Source organism: Acanthopagrus latus, chromosome 5, assembly GCF_904848185.1.
Source record: "Acanthopagrus latus isolate v.2019 chromosome 5, fAcaLat1.1, whole genome shotgun sequence".
Lineage (NCBI taxonomy): Eukaryota > Metazoa > Chordata > Actinopteri > Spariformes > Sparidae > Acanthopagrus > Acanthopagrus latus.
In genome coordinates, this window is record NC_051043.1 from 29,353,198 (window position 1) to 29,365,031 (window position 11,834).

The 11,834-nt window shown below is 40.8% G+C and overlaps 1 protein-coding gene across 2 annotated transcripts; it reads left to right on the forward strand.

Moving 5' to 3' along the window:
• Positions 1 to 7,835: 7,835 nt before the first annotated feature.
• On the forward strand, positions 7,836 to 11,228 carry ogfod2 (2-oxoglutarate and iron-dependent oxygenase domain containing 2). Of its 2 annotated transcripts, none has more exons than XM_037098282.1 (7): positions 7,836 to 8,167; positions 8,269 to 8,325; positions 8,919 to 9,029; positions 9,119 to 9,218; positions 9,468 to 9,589; positions 9,949 to 10,206; positions 10,604 to 11,228. In XM_037098282.1, exons 1-7 carry the CDS (start codon positions 8,039 to 8,041, stop codon positions 10,865 to 10,867), a joined length of 1,041 nt encoding a protein of 346 aa, XP_036954177.1. In that variant the 5' UTR covers positions 7,836 to 8,038; the 3' UTR covers positions 10,868 to 11,228. The 2 variants fall into 2 exon arrangements, with proteins under 2 accessions (XP_036954177.1, XP_036954176.1); XM_037098281.1 differs by having other exon boundaries at positions 7,838 to 8,167; positions 9,465 to 9,589.
• Positions 11,229 to 11,834: the final 606 nt, after the last annotated feature.

Here is an 11,834-nt window from a genome sequence, read left to right on the forward strand (position 1 = left end):
AAAAGTTCAGTAAGAGCAGTCCTGTTGTTAGTGGTCTGCCAGGCTTACCTGGTGTTATTGTAATTTATAGTTTAACTTGGCCAGACTTCAGCTATCTTCAATGGCAAATGCCCGAGTGCAGTCCATCGGAGCTGTAAGCAGTGTTTTCCATGAATGGCAGTAGTCAGGCCTTTGATCAGTTGCTGGTATTGGTAATAGCGTATCTTACGAGCCCTCGTGCGATCCCGCCAACTTACAGGTCCCTCATGTTCAGAAACCTATGGTTGGTAGAAGCGTGCACATAGTGTGCGTGTTTAGCTTGGGCTTCGGCCTGGCTAGGGACATGCTCAGGGCCACGGTAGAAGCTAGCCTGACGCCACTAAAGCGGCTTGGATCTCTGCCCTCAACTGTCCATGACGATTTCCCTCGTGAGTTCAGTGTGTATGGGCGCGATGCCTTTGCTTGAAGATAATGTTGAACCTCTGTGATAAAACTAAATGAAAACAATTGCAGGAATTCATTTTCTTTGCAACTGTGTGCAACAGCATCCTGCTTGATAACACCAAGCAGAGATCATTACAAAGCTGTTACAGGGGCCTCGGCCTTAATGCCCAGCAGACCACTGATAACGATCTGAATGTGTTGTGGTGACATTTTTTCTTTGGAAGCAGTTGTTGTTGTTGTTGTCATGTTAATGGTAGAGATGTAGTGAAATGATAGCTACAGATACTTTGAGTGGTTGTTAATTTGTCTGAGTACTTCTGAGTGTATTGAAGGTTTGTTTTTAGTTCTTGTACATGTGCACTTGAGCGCGCAACTGTGTGCTCAGAGAGTGCTTGATAAGCTTTATGAAGCCTTTGGAGTTGTTGTCTTGTGAACTGATAGCTACAAACAGCTTGAGCGGTTGTTAGTTATTTTGCACCCTTCGGAGTGTATTGAAGGTTTGTTTTAAGTTTTTGTACATGTGCACTTGAGCGCGCAACTGTGTGCTCAGAGAGTGCTTGATAAGCTTTATGAAGTCTTTGGAGTTGTTGTCTTGTGAACTGATAGCTAGGAACAGCTTGAGCGGTTGTTAGTTATTTTGCACCCTTCGGAGTGTATTGAAGGTTTGTTTTAAGTTCTTGTACATGTGCACTTGAGCGCGCAACTGTGTGCTCAGAGAGTGCTTGATAAGCTTTATGAAACCTTTGGAGTTGTCTTGTGAACTGATAGCTACAAACAGCTTGAGCGGTTGTTAGTTATTTTGCACCCTTCGGAGGGTATTGAAGGTTTGTTTTTAGTTCTTGTACATCTGCACTTGAGTGCGCAACTGTGTGCTCAGAGAGTGCTTGATGAGCTTTATGAACCCTCGGAAGTTGTTGTTCTGCTGGCGAAAACATCGTGGTATGAAGCTTTTCAGGCTAACATTGTTAGCTAAACAATGTTGAGTGCCGTAAGCTACAATAGCCAGTTCGCCACTGTAGAGTTCCAGGCACCAAAGTTCAGTAATAGCAATCCAGTTGTTTGTGGTCAGGCTTGTGTGAACTGACCAACCAGACCAGACTTAAGTCCCACCTCAAAACCCACAGGATTCAAGGAGAGTTTTTACAGCCACTGGATAATCACAAAAAATGTATATAAAAAATGTATCTTGAAATAAAATGTAATTGAAAATACATGTCTTCTCACTGTTAACAACTTGACTCTCTATGAGTCCTGTTAATAGCTCACAAAGTGCGTTATTTGACGACCTGAGAATGAGACTCAAAAAGCAGCTGTCTTTGTACAGAATTGCTTTATAAGTATGCCGGCATCATGCAATATATCAATTAATTAATAATTGTCCTCCATAATGCAGGACACTGGCTTGTCTCACATGGCCTCTCTAAGATCTCAACTTTCTGCTTTTAATGCTGATTAACTTAATCTATAATAATATATCATGTTTCATCAGCAAATGTTTAATATTGATATGAATCGACAAAGTAACTAGTAACTAAAGCTGTCAGACAAAGTACTGTGAAAGTATGAATAATATAGTTAAAACTAAATTTATGCAAAATATGAAAATTATTTAACATATATATATATATATATATATATATATATATATATATATATATATATATATATATATATATATATATATATATATACACACTGTTCAGTTGAAACATTAAAACAACTGACAAGTGAAGTGAGCATTGATCATCTTGTTACAATCAAATGTTCTGCTGGGAAACTTTGAGTTCTGTCATTTCTGTTGATTCTCTTTGACAAACACAGCCACCCAAACACCGTTCAGACCAACTGCACCCCCTCATGGCAAAGAACCCAAGGCCTCAAACTGGTCTCCTCATTGTCCAGATCCCACTTCAGCTGAGCATCTGCTGGATGCGCCAGAACCAACTGCCATCCATGTTGGGGCCCCCATGGATTGTTCTTGGCTCTGACTGCATCCAGTGGAAGCTCAGTTGGATTGAGATCTGGGGAATCTGGAGGTCATATTGACACCTTGAGCTCTTTCCCACGTTCCTCGGGTCGTTCCTGAGCAGTTTTTGCAGTGTTGCAGGCGCGTTGTCCTGCAGGGGGCGCACTGCCACCAAGGAGTGCTGCTGCCATGAGGGTGTGTACTTGGTCTGCAGCTGTGTTTGGGTGACTGGTGTTTGTCAAAGAGACATCCACACGAATGCTGGGACCCATAGTTTCACAGCCGAACATGACATTGGAACACAATGATCCATGTTATTATTTCACCTGTCACTGGTTCTAATGTTGTGGCTCTCAGTGTTTACACGTGTTAACTGCTTTTTACAGACACACTCAAAACCTCCCAAAAAAGGCTAAAAACTTCCACAAATACAAACAAAACCTCCACAAATACACAAAACATTCTCAAATATACTCAAACCTCCACAAAAAACTTTAACAAATTCACTAAAAATTTCCATAAATTCACTAAAAACTTCCACAAATATACACAATACCTCCACAAATACAGTCAAACCTCCACAAATCCACAAAACTTCCATAAATTCACTAAAAACTTCCACAAATATACACAAAACCTCCAAAATACACTCAAACCTCCACAAATCCAGAAAAAACTTAAACAAATTCACTAAAAATTTCCATAAATTCACAAAACTTCCACAAATATACACAAAACCTCCACAAATACACTCAAACCTCACAAATACCAAAAAGTCCATAAATTCACTAAAACTTCCACAAATATACCCCAAACCTCCACAAATACACTCAAACCTCCACAAATCCAGAAAAAACTTAAACAAATTCACAAAAAATTTCCATAAATTCACTAAAACTTCCACAAATATACACAAAACCTCCACAAATACACAAAAAGTCCATAAATTCACTAAAACTTCCACAAACATACACAAAACCTCCACAAATACACTCAAACCTCCACAAATCCAGAAAAACTTTAACAAATTCACTAAAAATTTCCATAAATTCACTAAGAACTTCCACAAACATACACAAAACCTCCACAAATACACTCAAACCTCCACAAATCCACAAAAAACTTATACAAATTCATTAAAAATTTCCATTAATTCACTAAAAACTTCCACAAATATACACAAAACCTCCACAAATACACAAAAAGTCCATAAATTCACTAAAACGTCCACAAACATACACAAAACCTCCACAAATACACTCAAACCTCCACAAATCCAGAAAAACTTTAACAAATTCACTAAAAATTTCCATAAATTCACTAAGAACTTCCACAAATATACACAAAACCTCCACAAATACACTCAAACCTCCATAAATCCACAAAAAACTTATACAAATTCATTAAAAATTTCCATTAATTCACTAAAAACTTCCACAAATCGACACAAAACCTCCGCAAATACACAAACCTTCACAAATATACTCAAACCTCCACAAATTCACTAAAAACTTCCACAAATAGACACAAAACCTGCACAAGAGACGTGAAACTACCACTGCTCTTCTTTCTCATCTTGCAGGTGATGGACAGTTGAAAGGACGAATCACCAAGACGAGCCAATCGATGGAGACGAGCCGCCACAGGAGCCTGAACCTGTACTTCACGAGGGGGATCAAACATGGCTGATATATCTGCAGTTTACTGCTCGTTTCTCCAGAACGAGAGCAGCCAGGAGCTGAAAGTTGTGGGCAGAGGAACAGGCTGCTGAGGACGAGTTGGACGACGGTTTCCTGAAATGAATCCTGATTTCCTGTAAGTCAAGTTTTTTGGACTGACATGTTGTTCTCAGACTGTGAGACTCCCGAACATCCTCATCAAAATAGACTCTTTGGTTTCTGTCCGTCTGTGATGAAGCATCAAATGAGTCTCTTGTGAAACAGACCTGGTTCAGTTTGTTCACTTAATTCACATCATCTTTCTACAAACTCCCCTGTTTTTTATTGGCATTTTGCTTTTATTAAAGCAGAGAAGATGGAAACAATAAGGCAGCTACCGACCTACTCATCCTGTACGAGAAGCTTGGTTTTTTAAACTGAGTACTTACTAATAACAAATAGAAGATGAGACCTGGTGAGCAGAAATGTACTAATTTGAAAAAAAATCAAATGAGAAAACATTTAAAAATATGTAATGAAGAATATTTTCGATATTTTTTTCTTTGTAACCAAATGGAATCAAAATAAAGACATTTTCTTTGTAACTGTGTGACTGAAATGACTTACGTGACTGGTGCTTCTTGTCAACACCGTTTAGCTCTTGTGTGGGACATTTAATGTCTTAAATGTAGGCCACATGTTCACACCTTCACATCTAAATGTTGTTTAAAGTCTTATTTCACCTCTCAACTTTGTTTTTATTCCAACTGTGTTATGTTATTGTATACAGAATTGAATCCTCGCCCGTGGAGAAAGTGTTGCAGAATAACTGCAGACAAAATGAACCAGAACATACAGTTCACATTTCCATTCACTTTCAGAGAGCTGAATGTGCTGAAAGGGAAACAGTACAGCTTGTTGGAACTTGTTCATCACTTCTTTTATTGAAACTTAAGCAGGAATGTGCAGGTTGTGTTCATCTTTGACATTCTGGACGAGTGTTGACTTCCTCTGGACTTTAGTCATCATCAGATCCTGTCTGATGTTACAGAGTCGATGTGCTGCTGACAAGCCTCATCAACTGCTTCCCTCTGCCTGTGACAGTTTCACTTGTGTGGGTCTGACTTAAGTGTGGGCCACATGTTAAAGTCTTCAAGTCTTATTTTACCTCTAAACGTTGTTTTTGTTCCCAACATGTGATGTCATTACTGTACAGAACTGCAGCCCCACCCACCGAGAAAGAATTGCAAAATAACGGCAATGACTGGAGACAGTCACAGGAAGTTACGTCATATCATTCTCAATTATTAAGTGATTATTATTATTATTATTTAGCTGTTTTATTAAACTTTACAAGGGGGAAAAACGTACAACATCTAAACTGCTCTCACAGTTAACATATAAACCTTGACAGTGGTTTACTTTTAATTTATTATGTTAATATTTATTTTTGTAAGGAGCAATATTTTAAATAATCTAGTGTGTGGTTCTTTGACCTTAAATGTTCAGCTGCTAGGACAGGATTTAAGTGACAGAGCTGACATGATGTCATCTCTGTTTGTCGGTCAACATTTGAGGTGATGAGGGCGGCACATGACCAGGATGTATGTCTTATTGACCTTATTTATAAAAATAATAATATGTATAATGTATTTATTTTTAGAGCACCTTTAAAAACAGTTTACATATTTAGTTTCATTATGATTTTGATGATTTACCACACAGGCAGTTGAGAGTCACAGTAAAGTTCAGTCCAGCCTGCTGAGATACGAATCACAAAACAAAAGGTGAAACACCTGAAAACAAAGGAGAAGAAATGGAGGAGGGACGGAGGACAGCGTGTTCTTTAGTGTTTAACGGTATGAGATTGTAAAAATGTCCACATTCCTCAGAAGCCTCACATTAAAGATATGTACAGATACGTTTGTCTTTTAACTGCTTCAGAAACACTGCAAAGAAAAAAGAAATTAAAAACTACCTGACAGGTTATATGACAGCAAAAATATAAGAAACACTCTCACAACATAATAAATATGTACAATGAACTCTGTAGGTATAATTTGCATTATTATCTGTACCATCTAATTATTCCACAACAAGCTCACCAGGTTAAAATAAAAAGATGTATAGTTAACTGAACATAATTTATGGTAAAATAATGTGTATTGTTCCATAATGTACTTAAAAAAATACACTAAACTGTATGTGATTTTTTTGTGTCTTATTTAACTTATTTAAAGAAAAACTCTTCTGTCTGCAGATGAGTCGGTGCGTCTCGTCTCAAAGACGCACAGCAACCACAGATTCAGACCCATCGATGAAGCTGCACAGGGTCTTAAATAAGAGCTCCAGAAGTCCCTGAAGCCCTTACAGGAGAACCTAAAGGTCTTTGAACAAGTTAAAGGAAACTGAGATCAAACAGCAGAAGGCATCAAGGTCCAGGCCCGACACACAGAGGCGCAGATCAAAGAGCAGTTTAAGCTTCATCAGTTTCTACAAGAGGAAGAGGAGGCCAGGATCTCTGCTCTGGGCAGAGAAATAGCGGCTTTTTCACAGTCAGAGCCACAGAGGAGGATCAGACAGCTGAAGACGTCTCAATCCTGCAGAACTACAAGGCTGAAGTGAAGAGAGTCCAGCAGCGCCTCCTGCTGGAGGATCCACAGCTGGTCTCAGGAGCTCTGATAGACCAGGCCAAACATCTGGGCAACCTGAGCTTCAACATCTGGAATAAGATGAGGGACACGGTCTCCTACACTGCTGTCATTCTGGATCTGAACTCTGCTCATCCAGAACTCCTCCACTGTTTGTCTGTGATGATAACTGTGCTGATGATGAGGACTGTTGTGATCAAGCAATGTGTCCTCCCACTGAAGTTTATCAGGAAATAATGTCTCTGCAACAGTGAAACTAAGTAAGTGAAAAGTTCAACCAAAAAGGAAAGTTCACTCTTTATCTACTCACCCCCAAGCTGACTGAAAATCAGGTGAAGTTTTGTGGTCCACAAAACATTTCTGGAGCTTCAAATGCAAGACAATGTGGCAGCATTCTCCTAAAAAACTGAAATAAAAACTTCAAAAAACCCCCACAGAAAATAAGATTAAATGGCTCCTTGTGGTTCCCTGCTCGGGCCCTAATTAAAGCTGCGAGCAGCGTTGGACGGGCCCTCGCAGTCCACGCACTTTTAATAACTTTTTTTCAGGATGGTCCACACATGTTGTGTGCCAAGTTTCGTGCAAATCGGTGAAATCGCCTGGGAGGAGTTCGAAAAAGTAGGTTTTCGAGATTTTGCGATGTAGCAAAAAAAAAAAACGGTAGGCGGAAATGGGCGTGGCCTATACCACGAGACTCAGCCCATTTCACTGAACGCATGGATATAAGGTTTTTGAATGTGCGACAAAGTATATGGGAGTTATCAGCCAAAATGTGCTGTGCTTAATAACAGCGCCACCTAGTGGTGGAAATTCAGGACGACAAGAGATTATAAAATTTTTCGCCAGGTGTGACTTATATTCCAAGTTTGGTGAGTTTTGGGTATGTCCAGGGAGTGAAAAATGCAATCATTTCGTCCGAAGAAAAAAAAAAGAAAAAAAAGAAAGAAAGAATCGCTTCAGATACAATAGTTTCCTCGCAGGTTCCCTGCTCGGGCCCTAATAAACATTCTATTCTATTCTAATAATGTATTTGTTTTGCTGGTGTTAGCCACACTCCACTCCAGGTGGTGGCGGTATGGCGCCAATTTGTTGTTTTCTAACCGCCAATTAAACGACGAAGAAGAATCAGCAGCAGCAGCAGCAGCAGCAGCAGCAGCAGCAGCAGCAGCAGAAGAAGAAGAAGAAGAAGAAGAAGAAGAAGAAGAAGAAGAAGAAGAAGAAGAAGAAGAATAAGTGTTGTTGTTTATTTGTTTGTTAGTCTCAGAAGCAGCCGTGTAGCTCGTCACTGAACGTTTCCCTTCCGGTGTTTTACTGAGGTTACTTCTTCTGCTCGAGCCGTGATGACGTCAGACGACACAGCTCAGTTTTACACCTGTGACTGTTTCACGACTGACAACTTGTTCCTGGAGGACTACAGCCTCCATGTCCGCTTCGTGTCGGAGCAGCAGTTCAGGCTGGACTACGAGGCAGTGAGTGAACATCAGCAACACATTCACAACAGTAACAGTGTTATGACATGACGTGACGTGACGTGACGTGACTGACATCCGGGTTGATTATTGATCCGCAGCTGCTGAGGAGGCTCGGCTGTGTGACGGACCAGCAGTTTGAGGATGTGCTCAACAAGGTGAGTGTGTGTGTGAGTGTGTGTCAGACCAAGACAACAATAACAACACAACAGGGTCTCAAATAGTAACTCACAATACAATTGGATTAGCGATACATTGCTCACGATAACAATAATATCGCGATACAGCAATTTTTGCAAAACTGATATTTTGGATCAATATTCATTACCACGCACCTCAGAACTCATACAGCTCTGAGGTGCTTTACTTGAGTATTTTCCTTTTTAAATGTCCTTTCTGCTACATTTGTTTGATAAAATTAGTCACAGCTCATTTATAAATGAGTATAAATTAATTTATTTTAAAGCCAGTCTGACAGAAAAGTCATCTATAATCATCTAAAAATGACCGATAATTGATCTGCCCCTAATTTATTCACTGCATTGTGTTATCAATTTCACAGAATCTGACCTAAACTGAGATGAAACCATGTTATTAAAAAGTGCTTATAGTTTTATCTTAGTGTCTCGCTATCTCACACACACTGACTGAAACTGGCAGAAGTTCAAATCATATGTGACAGTAGATGAACATCTTTGTGTTTTGGACGTCACTCTGAGCTCTGAGTAACTCTGTGTGATTCTGTGTTTAGATTTCACAGGAAGTGGACCGGCGAAGGCGTCTCAGCGCGACTTCTGCCGAGAGAACTGCTGCTATAAAAGACGTGTACCGACCTCTCCATCCTCACGTCTACCATCTGCAGGTATTTACCTCGTCATGCCGCTGATCATAGCGTCACTGATGTGTCATCGACGCCACGCTGAGACACACCTGCCCTCCTCTTCTCCTCAGGAGTCCTACCTCGCACCGAAGTTCAGACAGATTGTGGAGTTCTGTCGAGGCGGCGACAGCAGCGTGGACGGTCTCTTGGACTTGTTGGAGGAAGAGGCAGGTGAGCTGGGAAGTGTGTTTATTGACGAAGGTTTAAATGCCGTGTAGGTGTGTTATTATTTGTACTATTAGTTTTTTTAAAAATGCAAAAAAGTTAAAAAAAAAAAAAAATATATATATATATATATATATATGTATGAAAGATATTTTCGGATGCATTTTGTGTTAGCACGTTATTGTTATATAATGTGTATGTTTCGTTAAGTGTAACATGGAACATCTGCATGTTTCTCCCGTCCTGTTGAAGCAGTCAGAGTGTATCGCTTCCCCGTGTTTGAGAGGAGCTTCTGTGAGGAGCTGGTGGAGGAGCTGGAGCACTTTGAGAAGTCCTCCGCCCCCAAGGGACGACCCAACACCATGAACCATTACGGGGTAATATCTCTACGCCTGCTGGCCATTTAATCACCACTCGGTCATTCATATTTCATCTCTATTGTGCTTGACCCACTGTGGGTCCCATCAGTCATGAAATATGTAAAGCAGGTACATGTGGAAACTTTGATGGATCTTCTAAGACAGTCAAGGAGACTAAGTGCTAATTTCACAGTAACGTGGACGGTCATGTGTGGCCGCACGGCTGTTAGCCAAGATGGAGCCCCTCGTATGAGACACTAAATCAGCAAGATATAAAATGTTAAAGCCATGAAAGAGCTCTGTATTAAATATGTATAGATGTAAGAGAGAGTCTATATCCAAAGTCCTTTTTTATTCATGATACTCTTCTCACTCAGATCCTCCTGAACGAGTTGGGCTTCGACGAGGGCTTCATCACGCCTCTCCGCGAGCAGTACCTGCGTCCGCTCACCTCCCTGCTGTACCCGGACTGTGGGGGGCGCTGTCTGGACAGCCACAAGGCCTTCGTCGTTAAATATGACATGAACGAAGATCTGGACCTGAGTTACCACTACGACAACGCAGAGGTCACCCTCAACGTGTCCCTGGGCAAGGACTTCATCGAGGGGAACCTTTACTTTGGTGATATGAAACAGGTGAACACATGGTTAGAAATCTTTACAATATGTTGTAGTATTCTCCCCATAAACACTGCATAGGTTTATATGGAGGTAATAACAGGTGTGTAACGATATACCGCATTTTTTTATAATTGCATGTTAGCCTACGAGAAAATGATCCTTCTTCATTTTATGAATCATAATGATCCTTCTTCATTTTATCCAGATGGGTTTATGGTCTTAATCTCTAATTTCAAGCTTCCTACAAGTTCTGGTCCCATATAGAGTCAGTTAAGCATCAGATCCAATCAGGAATCCTCAGCTCCAACTTTCTCTTCCAACATTTACTTGAAAGAATTACTAGAAAAAGCAGCAAATGTATCGTATGTAAATTCATCGTGTCTGAAGGTGTTGGTTGTGTCGCCCCCTGCAGGTTCCTTTAAGCGAGACCGAGTGCTCAGAGGTCGAACACAGGGTCACCGAGGGTCTCCTCCACCGGGGCCAACACATGCACGGGGCCCTGCCCATCTCCTCTGGCCAGCGCTGGAACCTCATCGTCTGGATGAGAGCCTCGCAGGAGCGCAACAAACTGTGTCCCATGTGCAACAAGAGGCCGACGCTGGTGGAGGGAGAAGGGTTCGCCGACGGCTTCACCAAAGACCCGGCGGCTCAGAATCCTTCGTGTGTGCTGACGTGACGCGCTGATGTTTAAAAAAAAGGGGTGGAGGTATCAGAAAGACACTGTGTTACAGAAGGTGACGTGTGCTGCTGGTTCAACCAGACTAAATTCTCTGTCAGGTGATTTAACAGACTGTTGAATGAATCAAGACGACGCTGGGTGACTGCAGAGAGCCATTAAATGGAGTTAATTAAATTAACACTTTCTGACTGTGTTCCAAATTGGAATGATGAATATTTATAATCTTAACTATTAAATATTAATGGTATTATGATTCTGTGATTCAGACCTTCAGTGTATTTATGAGACTTTATATTATTGGACTGACGTTTGAAACAATAAAAAAACATTATTACTGCATCTTGATATGCAGTATGAATCGAGGACAAGGTGTTTTATAATACATCTAACACGCTGGCCAAGAAACCTACTCACACCTGCTCACATCTGGCTTAAATGATCCGGTTCTTACTCCCGGGTCAGTGGACGCTCTGACCCGGCTGTGATGTGGGTGAACACACTAGTTTTACTCTCCTTTTCAGGCGCGATGCAATGACGCATGTAGAAGTCAAAGGCTGCCGGCTGGTTGATATCTTACATCCGTCTCTGCAGTTTGAAAGAGAGACTGAAGTTAAAGAGTCGGACTCATCAGAGATCAGAAGGAGATGAGACGTCTCGCTGCTTTGCACAATATTATTGATTCGTACTTATTTGGGTTGTGAAGTTTGTGATCTGCTGCTTCTTCTGTTCCCTGTTTTTTCCAGCACATTCATGATCACGAAGGGGGAAAATAAACTAAATACAAACTTTAACAGTTATTTGCAATTTGTTACGTGCTCGTTTTATTGTTTTCCTGAGTGTTGCTGATCGGCCGTCTGGATCAGGAGCAACAGAAGACACTCCTGTGATGAAGTGTGTTTTACTTCTGACAGAGCCGAACCACAGATTTCTTAGTAGATTTGATGATGTTCAAAACATGACATCA